This window comes from Salmo salar, chromosome ssa03, assembly GCF_905237065.1.
Source record: "Salmo salar chromosome ssa03, Ssal_v3.1, whole genome shotgun sequence".
Lineage (NCBI taxonomy): Eukaryota > Metazoa > Chordata > Actinopteri > Salmoniformes > Salmonidae > Salmo > Salmo salar.
Window position 1 is genome coordinate 1,489,385 of NC_059444.1, and position 26,196 is coordinate 1,515,580.

Below are 26,196 nucleotides of genomic sequence, written 5' to 3' on the forward strand. Positions count from 1 at the left end.
CCTCTATTATTATTTGATCTTATTGGTGTGTCTGATTTTCAATGACATTCTATTGGTTTGAATTGTGTTGAGTTGTGACAGGTCACATGACTTCCGTCCGCTGGTTTATTTACCTAATATTCTGCAACCTAACCATGCTGGTTGGAACGATATTGCGCGCAGCTATTGGCTAATGAAGGTGTCAATCATTATGAACGCCCAGCCTTAACGGTAGCATGTTACCTCCCCTGCTGTAAACTCGGAACTACCTGAGAATCTCTACAAGTACGTCTACTTCTGATTATATCTAATAAACGAGTTTGTCTGTATTACTGACAACCGAAAGACGTTTTAGTTATATTTGTATCAGCTGTTGGCTGCCAGAGCTTGTAGCCTCGGGAACAGCAGGTACAAGTTTCAAGTCTAATATCTCTTGTTTATTTAGCAACGTAGCCCGACGACACTTTAGTGAAATGTTGTCCAAAATACCAACAACGATAAGAGCTTTAAAACACTTGTGATTTTGTTGTACCAAAGTGCTGTGTGATGTGACGTCATTATTAGGAGACGAGGATCACTGAATACTTTGTTGTCGCCGTTTTTGTTCTTCTGTCTGTCTGTTGATATTGTAACGACCCGGTATTGTGTTCTGTGTTTGTGGGTGTGTTATGGTTCTCATGGCTACTAGCAGGGGTTAAATATGTCAGGACAGAGGGAAAGGCTGGGGGGGTATGATGGGTAATCCCGCGGGACTTGGAAATGATAAATAGGGATTACTGTCTCATCTTCTCGCTCTTTCTGTTCGGGGCCTTGATCTGTTCCTATGGGAGTAAACATTAATTAGACTTGGTATAGTTGTGTACATTCGGCATTTAGCGGCGTGGGCTGTGGCCTGAACAATAGCCCAGTTTAGGAATAAACCTGTGTTCTGACCTGCACACCTAGAGTCCGTCTCTTTTTCCTTTATGACCCAGCCGGGTCATTACAATATGATGATGATGATGATGATGATGAGTACAATCGATTTGGAAGTATTTGTTTAGTTGCAGGGCCCATGAATAGAGAAAACAACAGTAGTAGTGACAGGATGAGGATGCTGGGATCTGGATCATGTTTAGGATTATTAACAGAGGTTGTTATTGTAGTCTACATTATAAACTGTGCCAATGCTCTTCTTTTTGTGTGATTCTTTGTAGCTGGTTGCAGACTCCTTGACCGTCCCCCCCCCCCCATCCTTACTACTGATCTCACCACCACCATCATCATGTGTAACACGACATCAGTAGGAGAGAACCAACTCCAGAGGATCATCAGAGATCTACACGGTATCTGCTGTGCAGTTCTCTATACTAGATACATGTGTCTGTGTGGATCCAAATCAGTGGAGGCTGCTGAGGACGGCTCATAGTAATGGCTGGAACGGAGTCAATGGACCGGAGTCAATGAACCGGAGTCAATGGACCCGAGTCAATGAACCCGGAGTCAATGGACCGGAGTCAATGGACCGGAGTCAATGGACCGGAGTCAATGGACCCGGAGTCAATGAACCGGAGTCAATGGACCCGGAGTCAATGGACCCGGAGTCAATGGACCGGAGTCAATGGACCGGAGTCAATGGACCCGGAGTCAATGGACCCGGAGTCAATGAACCGGAGTCAATGGACCCGGAGTCAATGGACCGGAGTCAATGGACCCGGAGTCAATGGACCGGAGTCAATGGACCCGGAGTCAATGGACCCGGAGTTAAACACGTGGTTGATGCCGTTCCGTTCACTCCATTCCGGCCATTACTATGAGCCAGTCCTCCCTTCCACAGCCTCCGCTGATGCATAAATCACTGCCAAAATAATGAAAACACTTGAGTAAATGAGGGATACAAAGTATATTGAAAGCATAGTAGAAAGAGGAGGAAGGGAAGCGCTATTGAGGTACAGTACATTTTGAACAGAAGGTGCTGTTTGGTAAAAGATGACGAAGGCCATGCAGCCGAAACACGTTTTTTTATTTTAAAACCTTGTTTCTATTTGAACCGTACAAATAAAGGCATTTTAATGAATTATATGAAGAATGCCTTGGTCCTCCTTTATTTTATTTATTTTTTTATATTGAAAGCATGTTGTGGTTTCTGAGTTAATTAAGTAATTAACAAGCTTAGGTTCATGTATAAAAATGCTGGGCAGGTCGTTGTTATGGCTACCAGGACAATACCCATATCCACAGGGCACGAGTAGTCACTGAGTGGTTTGATGAGCATGAAAACGATGTAAACCATATGCCATGGCTGCCTGTCACCAGATATAATCCAATGTAATAATTCTGGGAGATTCTGGATTGGCGCCTGACAGTGTTTTCTACCACCATCAACAAAACACAAACCAACGGCGTCACGTCCGTCCAGTAGAGTTCCAGTCACTTGTAGAATCTATGCCGAGGTGCATTGAAGCTGTTCTGGATTGTGGTGGCCCGACGCCCTATTTAATTTTATTTTTTTTTTTAAATGTAACCTTTAATTAACTTGGCAAGTCAGTTAAGAACAAATTCTTATTTACAATGACGTCCTACGACGCTGGGTCAATTGTGTGCCACCCTATTGGTCTCCCGATCGGCTTGTTGTGATACAGCCTGGATTCGAACCAGGGTGTCTGTAGTGACACCTCTAGCACTGAGATGCAGTGCCTTAGACCGCTGACCCACTCGGGAACCCCTTTTAAAGACACTCTATTAACCCCTATTAATACACTCTATTAACCCCTATTAACCCCTATTAATACACTCTATTACCCCTATTAATACAGTCTATTACCCCTATTAATACACTCTATTAACCCCTATTAACCCCTATTAATACACTCTATTAACCCCTATTAATACACTCTATTAACCCCTATTAATACACTCTATTAACCCCTATTAATACACCCTATTAACCCCTATTAATACACTCTATTAACCCCTATTAACCCCTATTAATACACTCTATTAACCCCTATTAATACATTAATACACTCTATTAACCTCTATTAACCCCTATTAATACACTCTATTAACCCCTATTAACCCCTATTAATACACTCTATTAACCCCTAATAATACACTCTATTAACCCCTATTAACCACTATTAATACACTCTATTAACCTCTATTAACCCCTATTAATACACTCTATTAACCCCTATTAACCCCTATTAATACACTCTATTAACCCCTATTAATACACTCTATTAACCTCTATTAACCCCTATTAATACACTCTATTAACCCCTATTAACCCCTATTAATACACTCTATTAACCCCTATTAATACACTCTATTAACCCCTAATTACCACTATTAATACACTCTATTAACCTCTATTAACCCCTATTAATACACTCTATTAACCCCTATTATAGCCTTCCCTGTAGCTCAGTTGGTAGAGCATGGTGTTTGCAACACCAGGGTTGTGGGTTCGATTCCCACGGGGGGCCAGCACAGAAAAAAAATGTATGAAATGTATGCATTCACTACTGTAAGTCGCTCTGGATAAGAGCGTCTGCTAAATGACTAAAAATGAATGAAAATGAACCCCTATTAATACACTCTATTAACCCCTATTAACCCCTATTAACCCCTATTAATACACTCTATTAACCCCTATTAATACACTCTATTAACCCCTATTAACCCCTATTAATACACTCTATTAACCCCTATTAATACACTCTATTAACCCCTATTAATACACTCTATTAACCCCTATTAATACACTCTATTAACCTCTATTAACCCCTATTAATACACTCTATTAACCCATATTAACCCCTATTAACCCCTATTAAGACACTCTATTAACCCCTATTAATACACTCTATTAATCCCTATTAACCCCTATTAACCCCTATTAATACACTCTATTAACCCCTATTAATACACTCTATATTAACCCCTATTAATACACTCTATTAACCCCTATTAATACACTCTATTAACCCCTATTAATACACTCTATTAACCCCTATTAACCCCTATTAATACACTCTATTAACCCCTATTAATACACTCTATTAACCCCTATTAATACACTCTATTAACCCCTATTAATACACTCTATTAACCCCTATTAATACACTCTATTAACCCCTATTAAGACACTCTATTAACCCCTATTAATACACTCTATTAACCCCTATTAATACACCCTATTAATCCCTATTAACCCCTATTAATACACTCTATTAACCCCTATTAAGACACTCTATTAACCCCTATTAAGACACTCTATTAACCCCTATTAATACACTCTATTAACCCCTATTAATACACTCTATTAACCCCTATTAATACACTCTATTAACCCATATTAACCCCCATTAATACACTCTATTAACCCCTATTAATACACTCTATTAACCCCTATTAATACACTCTATTAACCCCTATTAATACACTCTATTAACCCCTATTAATACACTCTATTAACCCCTATTAAGACACTCTATTAACCCCTATTAATACACTCTATTAACCCCTATTAAGCCCTATTAATACACCCTATTAACCCCTATTAACCCCTATTAACCCCTATTAATACACTCTATTAACCCCTATTAAGACACTCTATTAACCCCTATTAAGACACTCTATTAACCCCTATTAATACACCCTATTAACCCCTATTAGCCCCTATTAACCCCTATTAATACACTCTATTAACCCCTATTAAGGCACTCTATTAACCCCTATTAAGACACTCTATTAACCCCTATTAATACACCCTATTAACCCCTATTAACCCCTATTAACCCCTATTAATACACTCTATTAACCCCTATTAAGACACTCTATTAACCCCTATTAAGACACTCTATTAACCCCTATTAATACACCCTATTAACCCCTATTAGCCCCTATTAACCCCTATTAATACACCCTATTAACCCCTATTAACCCCTATTAATACACTCTATTAACCCCTATTAAGACACTCTATTAACCCCTATTAATACACTCTATTAACCCCTATTAACCCCTATTAATACACCCTATTAACCCCTATTAACCCCTATTAACCCCTATTAATACACTCTATTAACCCCTATTAAGACACTCTATTAACCCCTATTAAGACACTCTATTAACCCCTATTAATCCCTATTAGCCCCTATTAACCCCTATTAATACACTCTATTAACCCCTATTAAGGCACTCTATTAACCCCTATTAAGACACTCTATTAACCCCTATTAATACACCCTATTAACCCCTATTAACCCCTATTAACCCCTATTAATACACTCTATTAACCCCTATTAAGACACTCTATTAACCCCTATTAAGACACTCTATTAACCCCTATTAATACACCCTATTAACCCCTATTAGCCCCTATTAACCCCTATTAATACACCCTATTAACCCCTATTAACCCCTATTAATACACTCTATTAACCCCTATTAAGACACTCTATTAACCCCTATTAATACACCCTATTAACCCCTATTAGCCCCTATTAACCCCTATTAATACACTCTATTAACCCCTATTAAGGCACTCTATTAACCCCTATTAAGGCACTCTATTCACCCCTATTAATACACCCTATTAACCCCTATTAACCCCTATTAACCCCTATTAATACACTCTATTAACCCCTATTAATACACTCTATTAACCCCTATTAAGACACTCTATTAACCCCTATTAATACACCCTATTAACCCCTATTAGCCCCTATTAACCCCTATTAATACACTCTATTAACCCCTATTAAGGCACTCTATTAACCCCTATTAAGGCACTCTATTAACCCCTATTAATACACCCTATTAACCCCTATTAACCCCTATTAAGGCACCCTATTAACCCCTATTAACCCCTATTAAGGCACTCTATTAACCCCTATTAAGACACTCTATTAACCCCTATTAATACACTCTATTAACCCCTATTAGCCCCTATTAACCCCTATTAATACACCCTATTAACCCCTATTAACCCCTATTAAGGCACTCTATTACCCCTATTAAGACACTTTATCTTGGTGTTTCCTTTATTTTGGCAGTTAACTGTACATACATGGTGTTTGGAAAGTTCTCAGACCCCAGTACTTTTTTCACATTTTGTTACATTACAGCCTTATTCTAAAATGGATTAAATATGTTTTTCCCTCATAAATCTACACACAATCACCCATAATGACGAAGCAAAAACAGGTTTTAAACATTTTTGCAAATTTATAAAAGCAGAAATACCTTATTTACAAAAGTATTCAGACCCGTTGCTGTGAGACTCAAAATTTTGCTCAGGTGCATCCTGTTTCCATTGATCAACCTTGAGATGTTTCTACAACTTGATTGGAGTTCACCTGTTGTAAATTAAATTGATTGGACATGATTTGGAAAGAAACACACCTGTCTATATAAGGTCCCACAGTTGACAGTGCATGTCAAAACCAAAACCAAGCCATGAGGTCAAAGGAATTGTCCGTAGAGCTCCGAGACAGGATTGTGTCGAGGCACAGATCTGGGGAAGGGTATCAAAACATTTCTGCAGCATTGAAGGTCCCCAAGAATAGTGGCCTCCATGTTTAAATGGAAGAAGTTTTTAACCACCAAGACTCTTCCTAGAGCTGGCCACCCGGCCAAACGGAGCAATCAGGGGAGAAGGGCCTTGGTCAGGGAGGTGACCAAGAACCCGATGGTCACTCTGACAGAGCTCCAGTTCCTCTGTGGAGATGGGAGAACCTTCCAGAAGGACAACCATCTCTGCAGCACTTCACCAATCAGTCCTTTATGGTAGAGTGGCCAGACGGAAGCCGCTTCTCAGTAAAAGGCAGATGACATCCCGCTTGGAGTTTTCCAAAAGGCACCTAAAGGACTCTCAGACCATGAGAAATAAGATTCTCTGGTCTGATGAAACCAAGATTGAACTCTTTGGCCTGAATGCCAAGTGTTACGTCTGGAGGAAACCTGGCACCATCCCTATGGTGAAGCATGGTGGTGGCAGCATCACGCTGTGGGGATGTATTTCAGCGGCAGCGACTGGGAGACTAGTCAAGATTCCACAAATTAACTTTTAACTAGATACACCTGTTAATTGAATTGCATTCCAGGTGATTACCTCATGAAGCTGGCTGAGAAAATTCCAAGAGTGCAAAACTGTCTTTAAGTCAAAGGGTGGCTTCTTTAAAGAATCTCAAATATAAAATATATTTTGATTTGTTTAACACTTTTTTGGTTACTACAGTGGTTGCTCCACAAAAATGTTTGCGATTATGCTGTGGGATTTAGAGGTAATTTGTGGTAGAGCACTGATTATGCTTTTGGGTCCTACTGTGTCTCTAACTGACAATGAACGGGCGACATGAACCTAAATAGAAACTGATAAATGTGCAGGACTTCAGTATTACTAAACCTGTTGTTACATTGAGGTTTTTATTACACTGCTCAAAAAAATAAAGGGAACACTTAAACAACACAATGTAACTCCAAGTCAATCTCACTTCTGTGAAATCAAACTGTCCACTTAGGAAGCAACACTGATTGACAATACATTTCACATGCTGTTGTGCAAATGGAATAGACAACAGGTGGAAATTATAGGCAATTAGCAAGACACATTTACATTTACATTTTAGTCATTTAGCAGACGCTCTTATCCAGAGCGACTTACAGTAGTGAATGCATACATTTCATTTCATACATTTTTTTTTTTTCTGTGCCAATAAAGGAGTGGTTCTGCAGGTGGTGACCACAGACCACTTCTCAGTTCCTATGCTTCCTGGCTGATGTTTTGGTCACTTTTGAATGCCGGCGGTGCTTTCACTCTAGTGGTAGCATGAGACGGAGTCTACAACCCACACAAGTGGCTCAGGTAGTGCAGCTCATCCAGGATGGCACATCAATGCGAGCTGTGGCAAGAATGTTTGCTGTGTCTGTCAGCATAGTGTCCAGAGCATGGAGGCGCTACCAGGAGACAGGCCAGTACATCAGGAGATGTGGAGGAGGCCGTAGGAGGGCAACAATCCAGCAGCAGGACCGCTACCTCCGCCTTTGTGCAAGGAGGAGCAGGAGAAGCACTGCCAGAGCCCTGCAAAATGACCTCCAGCAGGCCACAAATGTGCATGTGTCTGCTGAAACGGTCAGAAACAGACTCCATGAGGGTGGTATGAGGGCCCGACGTCCACAGGTGGGGGTTGTGCTTACAGCCCAACACCGTGCAGGACGTTTGGCATTTGCCAGAGAACACCAAGATGGAAAATTTGCCACTGGCGCCCTGTGCTCTTCACAGATGAAAGCAGGTTCACACTGAGCTCATGTGACAGACGTGACAGAGTCTGGAGACGCCGTGGAGAACGTTCTGCTGCCTGCAACATCCTCCAGCATGACCGGTTTGGCGGTGGGTCAGTCATGGTGTGGGGTGGCATTTCTTTGGGGGGCCGCACAGCCCTCCATGTGCTCGCCAGAGGTAGCCTGACTGCCATTAGGTAACTAGATGAGATCCTCAGACCCCTTGTGAGACCATATGCTGGTGCGGTTGGCCCTGGGTTCCTCCTAATGCAAGACAATGCTAGACCTCATGTGGCTGGAGTGTGTCAGCAGTTCCTGCAAGAGGAAGGTATTGATGCTATGGACTGGCCCGCCCGTTCCCCAGACCTGAATCCAATTGAGCACATCTGGGACATCATGTCTCGCTCCATCCACCAACGCCACGTTGCACCACAGACTGTCCAGGAGTTGGCGGATGCTTTAGTCCAGGTCTGGGAGGAGATCCCTCAGGAGACCATCCGCCACCTCATCAGGAGCATGCCCAGGCATTGTAGGGAGGTCATACAGGCACGCGGAGGCCACTCACACTACTGAGCCTCATTTTGACTTGTTTTAAGGACATTACATCAAAGTTGGATCAGCCTGTAGTGTGGTTTTCCACTTTAATTTTGAGTGTGACTCCAAATCCAGGCCTCCATGGGTTGATACATTGGATTTCCATTGATTCTTTTTGTGTGATTTTGTTGTCAGAACATTCAACTATGTAAAGAAAAAGTATTTTATAAGATTATTTCATTCATTCATATCTAGGATGTGTTATTTTAGTGTTCCCTTTATTTTTTTGAGCAGTGTATATTGGTCATATTGGTCATGGCTCCCGAGTGGCGCACAATGGGATTTCAGTTCTCCAGCTGTATCCACTGAGATAGCACAATGGGATTTCAGTTCTCCAGCTGTATCCACTGAGATAGCACAATGGGATTTCAGTTCTCCAGCTGTATCCACTGAAAGCGAGTGAGGATCAAGGCACGAGAGCAGGGGGCACGGGATGGGCCTCAGAGCCTCGCACAGAAGACAGACCTAGCCCATGAGGAAGGGAGGAGGAGGGTGGGTGGACCCCCACCCCGCCACACTGGGTAGCACCTAGCAACACTTTAAGGGGCATTGCACTAATAGTGCCAGACTGCACGTTCAAACTAAAACAATGTAACTAATAATGGCATCTTTATGCTAATAAAATAGTGATAAAAATACTCTTTCAAAATGCCGTTGTTTATTTAGTTATGGATCCATCCGAATAAATGTCACTGAATTACAGAAATATCCTCCAGTCCTCTATATGTAATTACTGGCGGAGAGTCACGTCATATTGTTCGATAGGCGACATGAGTCTCACTAGTGTTGAGTAATGTGCTGTTAAAAGTGGTGTAGGTCTTATTTATTTAAAGAGCATATTGAAGTTAGAAATAATAGGATTTGAAGCAATAGACTACAACTATTTTAGCACCGTTTCGCGCTGCTCTGAGACAAGCATGGGGACTGGTCATGATAAATCAATGAGATTTTTATTTTGACTGAATCTTCGTTTGGGTATTGGTTAGAGTAGAATTAGAAAAGTAAGGTGTAGAAATGTTATGCTCTCAGTGTAACCTTTATTTAACCTTTATTTAACCTTTGGCAAGTCAGTTAAGAACATATTATTATTTACAAGGACAGCCCACTCCTTCCTCCCTGTCGGGGAATTGAACCCCGGTCTCCTGCGTGCCCGCACGACACGGGGATTCTATAGCTAAATAGCCCAGTACTGTAGCCTACTCCCGACCGTCACGTTGTACAGCACCATATTTTCCGTTCCACCCTAACGGAAACCCTGAGGGTTTTTCATTTTTCTTGGAATAGAAATACCATAATATTAATCAAATTAATTAAGCAAGTACCAGTCAAATGTTTGGACACTCCTACTCATTCCAGGGTTTTCTTTATTTTTTTACTATTTTCTACATTGTAGAATAATAGTGAAGACATCAAAACTATGAAATAACACACATGGAATCAGTTAAGAACAAATTGTTATTTACAAGGACAGCCTACTCCTTCCTCCCCATTGGGGAACTGAACCCCGGTCTCCCGCATGCTTGCATTCTCTAGTACAGCCACTATTGAAGGCTATCAAATGCTTCTCAAAGATGCCCTCTAGTGGTCAAACTAGCACTAACTAGCATTAATGGTACCAGTGGTTCACAGTTAAATAACGTGCCATAGAATTCTGCGGCACCACGCAGGTGCACCGCGGTACGCTGCAACTTTTAAAGGACGAACCACTGTACATAGTTGTGTTATTTCATAGTTTTGATGTCTTCACTATTATTTTAAAATGTAGAAAATTGTAAAAATAAAGAAAAACCCTTCAATGAGTCGGTGTGTCCAAACTTTATTAGTCCAAACTAATTATATATATATATTTATTTATACTCCGAACTCCGACATTGCTCGTCCTAATATTTCTATATTTCTAAATTCCATTCCATTTACTTTTTAGATTTGGGTGTATTGTAGTGTATTACTGCACTGATGGAGCTAGGAACACAAGCATTTCGCTACACCGGCAATAAAATCTTCTAAATATGTGTATGCGACTAATCAAATTTGATTTGATTACTATTGGGCAGAGAATCGTCTGAAACACAGCCAAAACAAACAGCGAATGGATCCAACAAGTTTGCGTGCTAGGAATACGTAATAGAATATTAAACTTTTGACTATTTTATTTCTAAGAACCTTTTTAGGAGTGTCAGTCATTTTGACCCCTACCTTATGTTGTGTGCATCCGTGTAGGTGTGTGGTGCAGCAAGGTTGGAGTGATGGAGCTATCGTTTGTGTGTGTTTTGTATCTGAACCTTGTAGAAGCAGTGACTGAGCTGAGTAAGGAACACAGAGAGACGGGTGAACCAATCACAGATGACAGCCCCAACCTGCATAAACTGTCCTACAAACTAGAGTACCTTCTACAGGTAATACACACAGAAACTCTCTCTCTCTCTCTCTCTCTCTCTCTCTCTCTCTCTCTCTCTTCTGTCTCTCTCTCTCTCTCTGTCTCTCTGTCTCTCTCTGTCTCTCTCTCTCTCTCTCTGTCTCTCTCTCTCTCTCTCTCTCTCGCTCTCGCTCTCGCTCTCGCTCTCTCTCTCTCTCGCTCTCTCTCTCTCTCGCTCTCTCTCTCGCTCTCTCTCTCTCTCTCTCTCTCTCTCTCGCTCTCTCTCTCTCTCTCTCTCTCTCTCTCTCTCTCTCTCTCTCTCTCATAAACTGCTAGGATACTGGAAAGCTCAATGATTCTAGATAGGACCTCAAGGTTTTCCTGGGAAAACCTCCAAGACCTGTGAATCTGAGCTGTTTTTTGTGTGTTTACTTCAGTTTGACCAGAAAGAGAAGGCGGATTTCCTAGGCAGCAGGAAGGAGTACTGGGATTACTTCAGAGAGTGTCTTGCCAAGACCAGAGGAGGTAACGATGGCCTGCGGTTTGTCAAGGCTATCCCAGAGGTAATCCTCACTCATACACAAACCGATGAAGGCAATTGTCCAGCAAAATTGCCACGGTCACCGTAATATCCATTCAAATAGCAATTTGTATTTTTTTTTAAATACATAATAAAAAAAAAATTGCTGTTCGAAGGTTTTATTTTTTTATTGTACATTTTCTGACTGCATGTGCTGCAGTCAGAAAATAGAATGAATAAAACAGCCGTCCCCATTCAAGTCAATGATGGCATAATGTGTGGACTGGCGGCCATTGCAAGTGTAAACATAGGAGCAAAGCAGGAAGTGAAATATGTGCTAAAATAAGATTCATCTCAACTGACATTACAAAATAGACATCCCATTGGATGAGCCACATCAGTTAACATCATGTAAAGGAACATTCTACATTACCATGGAAATGATTGCATCACAATACCAGGCAGCCCATTGTTTACCAGTCATATTACCAGGGTTACAGGTTCCCAGCCTGGTCTATTTACCAGTCATATTACCAGGGTTACAGGTTCCCAGCCTGGTCTATTTACCAGTCATATTACCAGGGTTACAGGTTCCCAGCCTGTTCTATTTACCAGTCATATTACCAGGGTTACAGGTTCCCAGCCTGGTCTATTTACCAGTCATATTACCAGGGTTACAGGTTCCCAGCCTGGTCTATTTACCAGTCATATTACCAGGGTTACAGGTTCCCAGCCTGGTCTATTTACCAGTCATATTACCAGGGTTACAGGTTCCCAGCCTGGTCTATTTACCAGTCATATTACCAGGGTTACAGGTTCCCAGCCTGGTCTATTTACCAGTCATATTACCAGGGTTACAGGTTCCCAGCCTGGTCTATTTACCAGTCATATTACCAGGGTTACAGGTTCCCAGTCTATTTACCAGTCATATTACCAGGGTTACAGGTTCCCAGCCTGGTCTATTTACCAGTCATATTACCAGGGTTACAGGTTCCCAGCCTGGTCTATTTACCAGTCATATTACCAGGGTTAGAGGTTCCCAGCCTGGTCTATTTACCAGTCATATTACCAGGGTTAGAGGTTCCCAGCCTGTTCTATTTACCAGTCATATTACCAGGGTTACAGGTTCCCAGCCTGGTCTATTTACCAGTCATATTACCAGGGTTACAGGTTCCCAGTCTATTTACCAGTCATATTACCAGGGTTACAGGTTCCCAGCCTGGTCTATTTACCAGTCATATTACCAGGGTTACAGGTTCCCAGCCTGGTCTATTTACCAGTCATATTACCAGGGTTAGAGGTTCCCAGCCTGGTCTATTTACCAGTCATATTACCAGGGTTAGAGGTTCCCAGCCTGGTCTATTTACCAGTCATATTACCAGGGTTACAGGTTCCCAGCCTGGTCTATTTACCAGTCATATTACCAGGGTTACAGGTTCCCAGCCTGGTCTATTTACCAGTCATATTACCAGGGTTACAGGTTCCCAGCCTGGTCTATTTACCAGTCATATTACCAGGGTTAGAGGTTCCCAGCCTGTTCTATTCACCAGTCATATTACCAGGGTTACAGGTTCCCAGCCTATTTACCAGTCATATTACCAGGGTTACAGGTTCCCAGCCTGGTCTATTTACCAGTCATATTACCAGGGTTACAGGTTCCCAGCCTGGTCTATTTACCAGTCATATTACCAGGGTTACAGGTTCCCAGCCTGGTCTATTTACCAGTCATATTACCAGGGTTAGAGGTTCCCAGCCTGGTCTATTTACCAGTCATATTACCAGGGTTACAGGTTCCCAGTCTGTTTACCAGTCATATTACCAGGGTTACAGGTTCCCAGCCTGGTCTATTTACCAGTCATATTACCAGGGTTAGAGGTTCCCAGCCTGTTCTATTTACCAGTCATATTACCAGGGTTACAGGTTCCCAGCCTGGTCTATTTACCAGTCATATTACAAGGGTTAGAGGTTCCCAGCCTGGTCTATTTACCAGTCATATTACCAGGGTTACAGGTTCCCAGCCTGGTCTGTTTACCAGTCATATTACCAGGGTTAGAGGTTCCCAGCCTGGTCTATTTACCAGTCATATTACCAGGGTTACAGGTTCCCAGCCTATTTACCAGTCATATTACCAGGGTTACAGGTTCCCAGCCTGGTCTATTTACCAGTCATATTACCAGGGTTAGAGGTTCCCAGCCTGGTCTATTTACCAGTCATATTACCAGGGTTAGAGGTTCCCAGCCTGGTCTATTTACCAGTCATATTACCAGGGTTACAGGTTCCCAGCCTGGTCTATTTACCAGTCATATTACCAGGGTTAGAGGTTCCCAGCCTGTTCTATTTACCAGTCATATTACCAGGGTTAGAGGTTCCCAGCCTGGTCTATTTACCAGTCATATTACCAGGGTTACAGGTTCCCAGCCTGGTCTATTTACCAGTCATATTACCAGGGTTAGAGGTTCCCAGCCTGGTCTATTTACCAGTCATATTACCAGGGTTACAGGTTCCCAGCCTGGTCTATTTACCAGTCATATTACCAGGGTTAGAGGTTCCCAGTCTGGTCTATTTACCAGTCATATTACCAGGGTTACAGGTTCCCAGCCTGTTCTATTTACCAGTCATATTACCAGGGTTACAGGTTCCCAGCCTGGTCTATTTACCAGTCATATTACCAGGGTTAGAGGTTCCCAGCCTGTTCTATTTACCAGTCATATTACCAGGGTTACAGGTTCCCAGCCTGGTCTATTTACCAGTCATATTACCAGGGTTAGAGGTTCCCAGCCTGGTCTATTTACCAGTCATATTACCAGGGTTACAGGTTCCCAGCCTGGTCTATTTACCAGTCATATTACCAGGGTTAGAGGTTCCCAGCCTGGTCTATTTACCAGTCATATTACCAGGGTTACAGGTTCCCAGCCTGGTCTATTTACCAGTCATATTACCAGGGTTAGAGGTTCCCAGTCTATTTACCAGTCATATTACCAGGGTTACAGGTTCCCAGCCTGGTCTATTTACCAGTCATATTACCAGGGTTACAGGTTCCCAGCCTGGTCTATTTACCAGTCATATTACCAGGGTTACAGGTTCCCAGCCTGGTCTATTTACCAGTCATATTACCAGGGTTACAGGTTCCCAGCCTGGTCTATTTACCAGTCATATTACCAGGGTTACAGGTTCCCAGCCTGGTCTATTTACCAGTCATATTACCAGGGTTACAGGTTCCCAGCCTGTTCTATTCACCAGTCATATTACCAGGGTTACAGGTTCCCAGCCTGGTCTATTTACCAGTCATATTACCAGGGTTACAGGTTCCCAGCCTATTTACCAGTCATATTACCAGGGTTACAGGTTCCCAGTCTATTTACCAGTCATATTACCAGGGTTACAGGTTCCCAGTCTATTTACCAGTCATATTACCAGGGTTAGAGGTTCCCAGCCTGGTCTATTTACCAGTCATATTACCAGGGTTACAGGTTCCCAGCCTGGTCTATTTACCAGTCATATTACCAGGGTTACAGGTTCCCAGCCTGGTCTATTTACCAGTCATATTACCAGGGTTAGAGGTTCCCAGTCTATTTACCAGTCATATTACCAGGGTTACAGGTTCCCAGCCTGGTCTATTTACCAGTCATATTACCAGGGTTACAGGTTCCCAGCCTGGTCTATTTACCAGTCATATTACCAGGGTTACAGGTTCCCAGCCTGGTCTATTTACCAGTCATATTACCAGGGTTAGAGGTTCCCAGCCTGTTCTATTTACCAGTCATATTACCAGGGTTACAGGTTCCCAGCCTGGTCTATTTACCAGTCATATTACCAGGGTTACAGGTTCCCAGCCTGTTCTATTTACCAGTCATATTACCAGGGTTACAGGTTCCCAGCCTGGTCTATTTACCAGTCATATTACCAGGGTTACAGGTTCCCAGCCTGGTCTATTTACCAGTCATATTACCAGGGTTACAGGTTCCCAGCCTGGTCTATTTACCAGTCATATTACCAGGGTTACAGGTTCCCAGTCTATTTACCAGTCATATTACCAGGGTTACAGGTTCCCAGCCTGGTCTATTTACCAGTCATATTACCAGGGTTACAGGTTCCCAGCCTGGTCTATTTACCAGTCATATTACCAGGGTTAGAGGTTCCCAGCCTGGTCTATTTACCAGTCATATTACCAGGGTTAGAGGTTCCCAGCCTGTTCTATTTACCAGTCATATTACCAGGGTTACAGGTTCCCAGCCTGGTCTATTTACCAGTCATATTACCAGGGTTACAGGTTCCCAGTCTATTTACCAGTCATATTACCAGGGTTACAGGTTCCCAGCCTGGTCTATTTACCAGTCATATTACCAGGGTTACAGGTTCCCAGCCTGGTCTATTTACCAGTCATATTACCAGGGTTAGAGGTTCCCAGCCTGGTCTATTTACCAGTCATATTACCAGGGTTAGAGGTTCCCAGCCTGGTCTATTTACCAGTCATATTACCATTTTTTTATGGAGTCGGTTACAGGTTCCCAGCCTGGTCTATTTACCAGTCATATTACCAGGGTTACAGGTTCCCAGCCTGGTCTATTTACCAGTCATATTACCAGGGTTACAGGTTCCCAGCCTGGTCTATTTACCAGTCATATTACCAGGGTTAGAGGTTCCCAGCCTGTTCTATTCACCAGTCATATTACCAGGGTTACAGGTTCCCAGCCTATTTACCAGTCATATTACCAGGGTTACAGGTTCCCAGCCTGGTCTATTTACCAGTCATATTACCAGGGTTACAGGTTCCCAGCCTGGTCTATTTACCAGTCATATTACCAGGGTTACAGGTTCCCAGCCTGGTCTATTTACCAGTCATATTACCAGGGTTAGAGGTTCCCAGCCTGGTCTATTTACCAGTCATATTACCAGGGTTACAGGTTCCCAGTCTGTTTACCAGTCATATTACCAGGGTTACAGGTTCCCAGCCTGGTCTATTTACCATCATACCAGGGTTAGAGGTTCCCAGCCTGTTCTATTTACCAGTCATATTACCAGGGTTACAGGTTCCCAGCCTGGTCTATTTACCAGTCATATTACCAGGGTTAGAGGTTCCCAGCCTGGTCTATTTACCAGTCATATTACCAGGGTTACAGGTTCCCAGCCTGGTCTGTTTACCAGTCATATTACCAGGGTTAGAGGTTCCCAGCCTGGTCTATTTACCAGTCATATTACCAGGGTTACAGGTTCCCAGCCTATTTACCAGTCATATTACCAGGGTTACAGGTTCCCAGCCTGGTCTATTTACCAGTCATATTACCAGGGTTAGAGGTTCCCAGCCTGGTCTATTTACCAGTCATATTACCAGGGTTAGAGGTTCCCAGCCTGGTCTATTTACCAGTCATATTACCAGGGTTACAGGTTCCCAGCCTGGTCTATTTACCAGTCATATTACCAGGGTTAGAGGTTCCCAGCCTGGTCTATTTACCAGTCATATTACCAGGGTTACAGGTTCCCAGCCTGGTCTATTTACCAGTCATATTACCAGGGTTACAGGTTCCCAGCCTGGTCTATTTACCAGTCATATTACCAGGGTTACAGGTTCCCAGCCTGGTCTATTTACCAGTCATATTACCAGGGTTACAGGTTCCCAGCCTGTTCTATTTACCAGTCATATTACCAGGGTTAGAGGTTCCCAGCCTGGTCTATTTACCAGTCATATTACCAGGGTTACAGGTTCCCAGCCTGGTCTATTTACCAGTCATATTACCAGGGTTAGAGGTTCCCAGCCTGGTCTATTTACCAGTCATATTACCAGGGTTACAGGTTCCCAGCCTGGTCTATTTACCAGTCATATTACCAGGGTTAGAGGTTCCCAGTCTGGTCTATTTACCAGTCATATTACCAGGGTTACAGGTTCCCAGCCTGTTCTATTTACCAGTCATATTACCAGGGTTACAGGTTCCCAGCCTGGTCTATTTACCAGTCATATTACCAGGGTTAGAGGTTCCCAGCCTGTTCTATTTACCAGTCATATTACCAGGGTTACAGGTTCCCAGCCTGGTCTATTTACCAGTCATATTACCAGGGTTAGAGGTTCCCAGCCTGGTCTATTTACCAGTCATATTACCAGGGTTACAGGTTCCCAGCCTGGTCTATTTACCAGTCATATTACCAGGGTTAGAGGTTCCCAGTCTATTTACCAGTCATATTACCAGGGTTACAGGTTCCCAGCCTGGTCTATTTACCAGTCATATTACCAGGGTTACAGGTTCCCAGCCTGGTCTATTTACCAGTCATATTACCAGGGTTACAGGTTCCCAGCCTGGTCTATTTACCAGTCATATTACCAGGGTTACAGGTTCCCAGCCTGGTCTATTTACCAGTCATATTACCAGGGTTACAGGTTCCCAGCCTGGTCTATTTACCAGTCATATTACCAGGGTTACAGGTTCCCAGCCTGTTCTATTCACCAGTCATATTACCAGGGTTACAGGTTCCCAGCCTGGTCTATTTACCAGTCATATTACCAGGGTTACAGGTTCCCAGCCTATTTACCAGTCATATTACCAGGGTTACAGGTTCCCAGTCTATTTACCAGTCATATTACCAGGGTTACAGGTTCCCAGTCTATTTACCAGTCATATTACCAGGGTTAGAGGTTCCCAGCCTGGTCTATTTACCAGTCATATTACCAGGGTTACAGGTTCCCAGCCTGGTCTATTTACCAGTCATATTACCAGGGTTACAGGTTCCCAGCCTGGTCTATTTACCAGTCATATTACCAGGGTTAGAGGTTCCCAGTCTATTTACCAGTCATATTACCAGGGTTACAGGTTCCCAGCCTGGTCTATTTACCAGTCATATTACCAGGGTTACAGGTTCCCAGCCTGGTCTATTTACCAGTCATATTACCAGGGTTAGAGGTTCCCAGTCTATTTACCAGTCATATTACCAGGGTTACAGGTTCCCAGCCTGGTCTATTTACCAGTCATATTACCAGGGTTACAGGTTCCCAGCCTGGTCTATTTACCAGTCATATTACCAGGGTTACAGGTTCCCAGCCTGGTCTATTTACCAGTCATATTACCAGGGTTACAGGTTCCCAGCCTGGTCTATTTACCAGTCATATTACCAGGGTTACAGGTTCCCAGCCTGGTCTATTTACCAGTCATATTACCAGGGTTACAGGTTCCCAGCCTGGTCTATTTACCAGTCATATTACCAGGGTTAGAGGTTCCCAGCCTGTTCTATTTACCAGTCATATTACCAGGGTTACAGGTTCCCAGCCTGGTCTATTTACCAGTCATATTACCAGGGTTACAGGTTCCCAGCCTGTTCTATTTACCAGTCATATTACCAGGGTTACAGGTTCCCAGCCTGGTCTATTTACCAGTCATATTACCAGGGTTAGAGGTTCCCAGCCTGGTCTATTTACCAGTCATATTACCAGGGTTACAGGTTCCCAGTCTATTCACCAGTCATATTACCAGGGTTACAGGTTCCCAGCCTGGTCTATTTACCAGTCATATTACCAGGGTTACAGGTTCCCAGCCTGGTCTATTTACCAGTCATATTACCAGGGTTACAGGTTCCCAGCCTGGTCTATTTACCAGTCATATTACCAGGGTTACAGGTTCCCAGCCTGGTCTATTTACCAGTCATATTACCAGGGTTACAGGTTCCCAGCCTGGTCTATTTACCAGTCATATTACCAGGGTTAGAGGTTCCCAGTCTATTTACCAGTCATATTACCAGGGTTACAGGTTCCCAGCCTGGTCTATTTACCAGTCATATTACCAGGGTTACAGGTTCCCAGCCTGGTCTATTTACCAGTCATATTACCAGGGTTACAGGTTCCCAGCCTGGTCTATTTACCAGTCATATTACCAGGGTTACAGGTTCCCAGTCTATTTACCAGTCATATTACCAGGGTTACAGGTTCCCAGCCTGGTCTATTTACCAGTCATATTACCAGGGTTAGAGGTTCCCAGCCTGGTCTATTTACCAGTCATATTACCAGGGTTACAGGTTCCCAGCCTGGTCTATTTACCAGTCATATTACCAGGGTTACAGGTTCCCAGTCTATTTACCAGTCATATTACCAGGGTTACAGGTTCCCAGCCTGGTCTATTTACCAGTCATATTACCAGGGTTAGTATAGTAGGTGCATAGTTTGGTTAATGTTGTGAAGTGAATAGGTTATTCAACATGTTATGTTAACATTTGGACTAGGTTGTGGTAATGTTGTGACCAGGTTACGTTAAGGTTGTGGTAATGTTGTGACCATGTTATGTTAACATTTGGACTAGGTTGTGGTAATGTTGTGACCAGGTTATATTAAGGTTTTGGTAATGTTGTGACCAGGTTATGTTAAGGTTGTTGTAATGTTGTGACCATGTTATGTTAACATTTGGACTAGGTTGTGGTAATGTTCTGACCAGGTTATATTAAGGTTTTGGTAAGGTTGTGACCAGGTTAAGGTTGTGACCAGGTTATGTTAAGGTTGTTGTAATGTTGTGACCAGGTTAAGGTTGTGACCAGGTTATATTAAGGTTGTGGTAAGGTTGTGACCAGGTTATATTAAGGCTGTGGTAAGGTTGTGACCAGGTTATGTTAAGGTTGTTGTAATGTTGTGACCAGGTTATGTTAAGGTTGTTGTAATGTTGTGACCAGGTTAAGGTTGTGACCAGGTTATGTTAAGGTTGTGGTAATGTTGTGACCAGGTTAAGGTTGTGACCAGGTTACGTTAAGGTTGTGGTAATGTTGTGACCAGGTTAAGGTTGTGACCAGGTTACGTTAAGGTTGTGGTAATGTTGTGACCAGGTTAGAGGCATGCTGTCCACTCAGTGTAATCCTCCTGTCCATCTGGTGCTCAAGGGAATTGAACCTGAATCACATGTTGACTAGGTTACACATGACTCCAGTTCTCCAGTTCTCTGCTGCCAATGACTGGAACGAACTATAAAAATCTCTGAAACTGGAAACACTTATCTCCCTCACTAGCTTTAAGCACCAGCTGTCAGAGCAGCTCACAGATCACTGCACCTGTACACAGCCCATCTGTAAACAGCCCATCCAATCTACCTCATCCCCATACTGTATTTATTTATTTATCTTGCTCCTTTGCACCCCAGTATCTCTACTTGCACATTCATCTTCTGCACATCTATCACTCCAGTGTTTAATTGCTAAATTGTAATTATTTCGCCACCATGGCCTATTTATTGCCTTACCTCCCTAATCTTACTACATTTGCATACACTGTATATATACTTTTTCTACTGTATTATTGACTGTATGTTTTGTTTACTCCATGTGTAACTCTGTGTTGTTGTATGTTTCAAACTGCTTTGCTTTATCTTGGCCAGGTCGCAGTTGTAAATGAGGACTTGTTCTCAACTAGCCTACCTGGTTCAATAAAGGACTTGTTCTCAACTAGCCTAGCTGGTTAAATAAAGGACTTGTTCTCAACTAGCCTAGCTGGTTAAATAAAGGACTTGTTCTCAACTAGCCTAGCTGGTTAAATAAAGGACTTGTTCTCAACTAGCCTAGCTGGTTAAATAAAGGACTTGTTCTCAACTAGCCTAGCTGGTTAAATAAAGGACTTGTTCTCAACTAGCCTAGCTGGTTCAATAAAGGTGAAATAAAAAATAAATAAAAAATGACTGGACTGTTCTGGCTGCCTGGTGGCAGGATGTGTATATATGTATATAGATGTGCTATTGTAGGACCTTCCAGTTCTGAGACAGAGTTTGATGTCTGTACTAAACAATTCCTATAAGCTTTGAACTTGAACTCTTATCATGAATCCATCCTGTCTTCTGTTGTGTTACAGTTAAAGACGTCCCTGGGTAAAGGTAGATCGTTTCTCAGCTATTCTCTGGTCCATCAGCGTCTAGCTGATTCCCTACAACAGTGTCTACTCAACCACAAGGTTACCAGGTACACACACACACACACACACACACCGCACGGACACAGACAGACACACACACACACACACACACACACACACACACACACACACACACACACACACACACACACGCAAACAAAAACACACCATCTGGCTCCCTTGCCCAGCTGGATAAAAAGATGACCTAGTACAGTGTATTGAAGCAGTATATGTCCAATATACCACAGCTAAGGGCTGTTCTCGCTCGACGCTACGCGGAGTGCCTTAGCCGTGGCCGTTATAAAACTGGTTACCAACTTAATTAGAGCACTAAAAATAAATGTTTTGTCATACCCGTGGTATAACGGTCTGATATACAATGGCTGTCAGCCAATCAGCATTCAGGGCTCGAACCACCCAGTTTATTATTGTGTATATAAAGTATTTTATAACTGTGATGTTTCCCTTCCTCTAGTTTAGTTTTACTTCCTTAATGTAAGAGTACACTGTAGTCTGTCTTCCTCTCTCATATCCCACCAAAGACAAATGTCATCCCATTTGTCAGTCTCTTTCTTTTCTAATAGCGTGTGTGTGTGTGTGTGTGTGTGTGTGTGTGTGTGTGTGTGTGTGTGTGTGTGTGTGTGTGTGTGTGTGTGTGTGTGTTCCAGTGAGTGGTACTTTTCTCGCAGTCCCTTCCTGAAGTCTCACCTCAGCAGTGACATCATCAGTCACCTGTATGTTCTCAACGAGGTCCAGTTTGACGTGGCATCCAGAGGTCACGACCTCGATGCTGATTGGCCCACATTCGCCAGGTAAATACACTTTTGTTTACCCTTAATAGGAGTGGTCAGTAATCACCCCACGGTATCTCCTGGTGATCACTTCCTAGTTTCCAATAGAATGGTACCAGCTAAAGGTACATCAAAACATCTAATCCAAATGACATTGTATTTGTCACATGCGCCGAATACAACAGGTGTAGGTAGACCTTACCGTGAAATGCTTACTTATAAGTGTCGTGTCTGGTCTACCATTAAATGTGAAGACTTATTTATATCAAATCAGTTCTCTAGGTTTAATTATTACGTGATTAAACTATTCATGCAAACATTAATTAACTAGGAAGTTGGGGGCACCACGGAAAATGTTGAGATTTACACAGTTATAATTTTCTGAATATAACTCTTCAGATATTTTAATAGCTGATCGATTAGTCATTTTCATTAATGTATTATTATTATTACCTCATCAGTTCTCATTACTGAACGTCGCAAACCCTTGAATATCTGCACGTACCCTAGCCTAAATCATGAATCAGCGATACAAATTGGCATAATTATTTATTTACTAACTAACTAAATAATCACACAGAATTACATAACAAATAGTAGATATTTGGGTTACTAAATGATACAAAGAAAAAGCCCCTAGTGTCACGCCCTGACCTGAGAGAGAGGGTTTGTTTCTCTATGTGGTTAGGTCAGGGTGTGGGGTGGCCATTCTATGTGTTGTATTTCTTTGTGTTGGGCCGAGTATGGTTCCTAACCAGAGGCAGCTGTCTATCGTTGTCTCTGATTAGGAACCATACTTAGGCAGCCTGTTTTTCCTTTGGGTTTTGTGGGTAGTTGTTTTCTGTTTTGTTCCTTGTAACCTGACGGAACAGTTGACGGTCGGTTTTGTTGTTTTGATTTCGTGTTTTCATTAAAGTAAATTATGAGCACTTCACACGCCGCGCCTTGGTCCCCTTTCTATGACCAACGTTACAGATCTACCCACCATGACTGGATCAAGCGGTGTGCCCAGGCAGAGATGGACACCTGGTCACACATGGAATGGATGGACAGGAGAAACTGGACTTGGGGGCAAGTCATTGACAGATATTGGAGCCTAAGAACGAGAGGCAGCCCCCAAAATATATTTTTTTAGGGGGGGGCACACGGGTAGTTTGGCTGGGCCAGGAGTGAGCCCTGAGCCAACTCCCCGTGCTTATTGTGGTGAGCATGTGCCTGCCTCTCGCACTCTCTCTCCAGTACGCCTCCATAATCCAGTACGTCCAGTGCCTGCTCCTCGCGCTCTCCCTCCAGTACGCCTCCAGAATCCAGGAAGTCCTGTGCCTGCCCCTCCCACTCTCCCTCCAGTATGCCTCCAGAATCCAGGAAGTCCTGTGCCTGCTCCTCCCACTCTCCCTCCAGTTCGCCTCCATAGCCCAGTACGGTCGGTGCCTGCTTTGATCACTCGGTCCTCATTGCGCCTCCCCAGTCCGGTGAGACCGGTTCCAGCTCCCCGTAGGAAGCCTCCAGTGATAATCCATGGCCCGGAGCTGGTAGTGATGATCCATGGCCCGAAGCCTCCCGTGATGATCCATGGTCTGAAGCCTCCAGTGATAATCTATGGCACGAAGCCTCCAGTGATGATCCATGGCCCGGAGCCTGTAGTGATGATCCATGGCCCGAAGCCTCCAGTGATGATCCATGGTCTGAAGCCTCCAGTGATAATCCATGGCCTGGAGCCTGTAGTGATAATCCATGGCACGAAGCCTCCAGTGATGGTCCATGGCCTGGAGCCTGTAGTGATAATCCATGGCACGAAGCCTCCAGTGATGATCCATGGCCCGGAGCCTCCAGTGATAATCCATGGCCCGGAGCCTCCAGTGATAATCCATGGCCCGGAGCCTCCAGTGATGATCCATGGCCCGGAGCCTCCAGTGATGATCCATGGCCCGGATCCTCCAGTGATGATCCATGGCCCGGAGCCTCCAGTGATGATCCATGGCCCGGAGCCTGTAGGGATGATCCATGGCAAGAAGCCTGTAGGGATGATCCATGGCCCGGAGCCTCCAGTGATGATCCATGGCACAAAGCCTCCAGTGATGGTCCATGGCGCGGAACCAATAGTGAGGATCCATGGCACGGAGCCTGCAGCGAAGGTCCTCAGCCCGGAGCCTCCAAGCGACGCTTCTCAGCCCGGAGCCTCCAGCGACGCTCCTCAGGCCGGAGCCTCCAGCGACGCTCCTCAGCCCGGAGCCTCCAGCGAAGCTCCCCAGTCCGGAGCCTTCAGCGGCGGTCTGCAGCCCGGAGCCTTCAGCTATAGGGCACCAAACCGGAGTCAGTTCCTCTGAAAGATAGGGCACCAAGCTGGAGTCAGTTCCTCTGAAAGATAGGGCACCAAACCGGAGTCAGTTCCTCTGAAAGATAGGGCACCAAGCTGGAGTCAGTTCCTCTGAAAGATAGGGCACCAAGCCTGAGTCAGTTTCTCTGAAAGATAGGGCACCAAGCTGGAGTCAGTTCCTCTGAAAGATAGGGCACCAAACCGGAGTCAGTTCCTCTGAAAGATAGGGCACCAAACCGGAGTCAGTTCCTCTGAAAGATAGGGCACCAAGCCGGAGTCAGTTCCTCTGAAAGATAGGGCACCAAGCCGGAGTCAGTTCCTCTGAAAGATAGGGCACCAAGCCGGAGTCAGTTCCTCTGAAAGATAGGGCACCAAGCCGGAGTCAGTTCCTCTGAAAGATAGGACACCAAGCCGGAGTCAGTTCCTCTGAAAGATAGGGCACCAAGCCGGAGTCAGTTCCTCTGAAAGATAGGGCACCAAGCCGGAGTCAGTTCCTCTGAAAGATAGGGCACCAAGGCGGAGTCAGTTCCTCTGAAAGATAGGGCACCAAGCTGGAGTCAGTTCCTCTGAAAGATTGGGCACCAAGCCAGAGTTAGTTCCTCTGAAAGATAGGGCACCAAGCTGGAGTCAGTTCCTCTGAAAGATAGGGCACCAAGCCAGAGTCAGTTCCTCTGAAAGATTGGGCACCAAAGTTCCTCTGAAAGATAGGGCACCAAGCCGGAGTCAGTTCCTCTGAAAGATAGGGCACCAAACCGGAGTCAGTTCCTCTGAAAGATAGGGCACCATGTCGGAGTCAGTTCCTCTGAAAGATAGGGCACCAAGCCAGAGTCAGTTCCTCTGAAAGATAGGGCACTAAGCCGGAGTCAGTTCCTCTGAAAGATAGGGCACTAAGCCGGAGTCAGTTCCTCTGAAAGATAGGGCACCAAGCCGGAGTCAGTTCCTCTGAAAGATAGGGCACCAAACCGGAGTCAGTTCCTCTGAAAGATAGGGCACCAAGCCGGAGTCAGTTCCTCTGAAAGATAGGGCACCAAGCTGGAGTCAGTTCCTCTGAAAGATAGGGCACCAAGCTGGAGTCAGTTCCTCTGAAAGATAGGGCACCAAGCCGGAGTCAGTTCCTCTGAAAGATAGGGCACCAAGCCGGAGTCAGTTCCTCTGAAAGATAGGGCACCAAGCCGGAGTCAGTTCCTCTGAAAGATAGGGCACCAAGCCGGAGTCAGTTCCTCTGAAAGATAGGGCACCAAGCCGGAGTCAGTTCCTCTGCACATGTTTTCTGAAGAAAAGCAGAGATGCCATCAGGACCGTATGCCTTATTCATACAGGTTGTTTAAAGACACTAGTGAATACTATAGGGTTGATTTCCAACCTATGAACAAAATCATCCATAACAATGGAGTCAATCACATTATCCCACTCAACACAGAAGTCTCGTACATCAACTCTTGCATAAAAAACTATTTGTTCAATGGCTTCGGTCAGCTCATCTTGTGTGCAAGGATGTTTTGCAGGGTT

At 43.9% G+C, this 26,196-nt stretch overlaps 1 protein-coding gene across 1 annotated transcript in view; it reads left to right on the top strand.

Annotated features, from left to right (window-relative positions):
* Positions 1-203: 203 nt before the first annotated feature.
* Positions 204-26,196, top strand: part of LOC106597278 (FYVE and coiled-coil domain-containing protein 1) — a gene marked incomplete at its 3' end in the record, with an annotated part of 69,772 nt that continues 43,779 nt past the window's right edge. The window contains exons 1-6 of the mRNA XM_045714333.1: positions 204-387; positions 1,176-1,304; positions 11,131-11,237; positions 11,635-11,760; positions 21,520-21,626; positions 22,248-22,391. Coding sequence (XP_045570289.1) covers positions 1,244-1,304; positions 11,131-11,237; positions 11,635-11,760; positions 21,520-21,626; positions 22,248-22,391 — 545 coding nt within the window. The remainder of the gene's footprint in view (positions 388-1,175; positions 1,305-11,130; positions 11,238-11,634; positions 11,761-21,519; positions 21,627-22,247; positions 22,392-26,196) is intronic.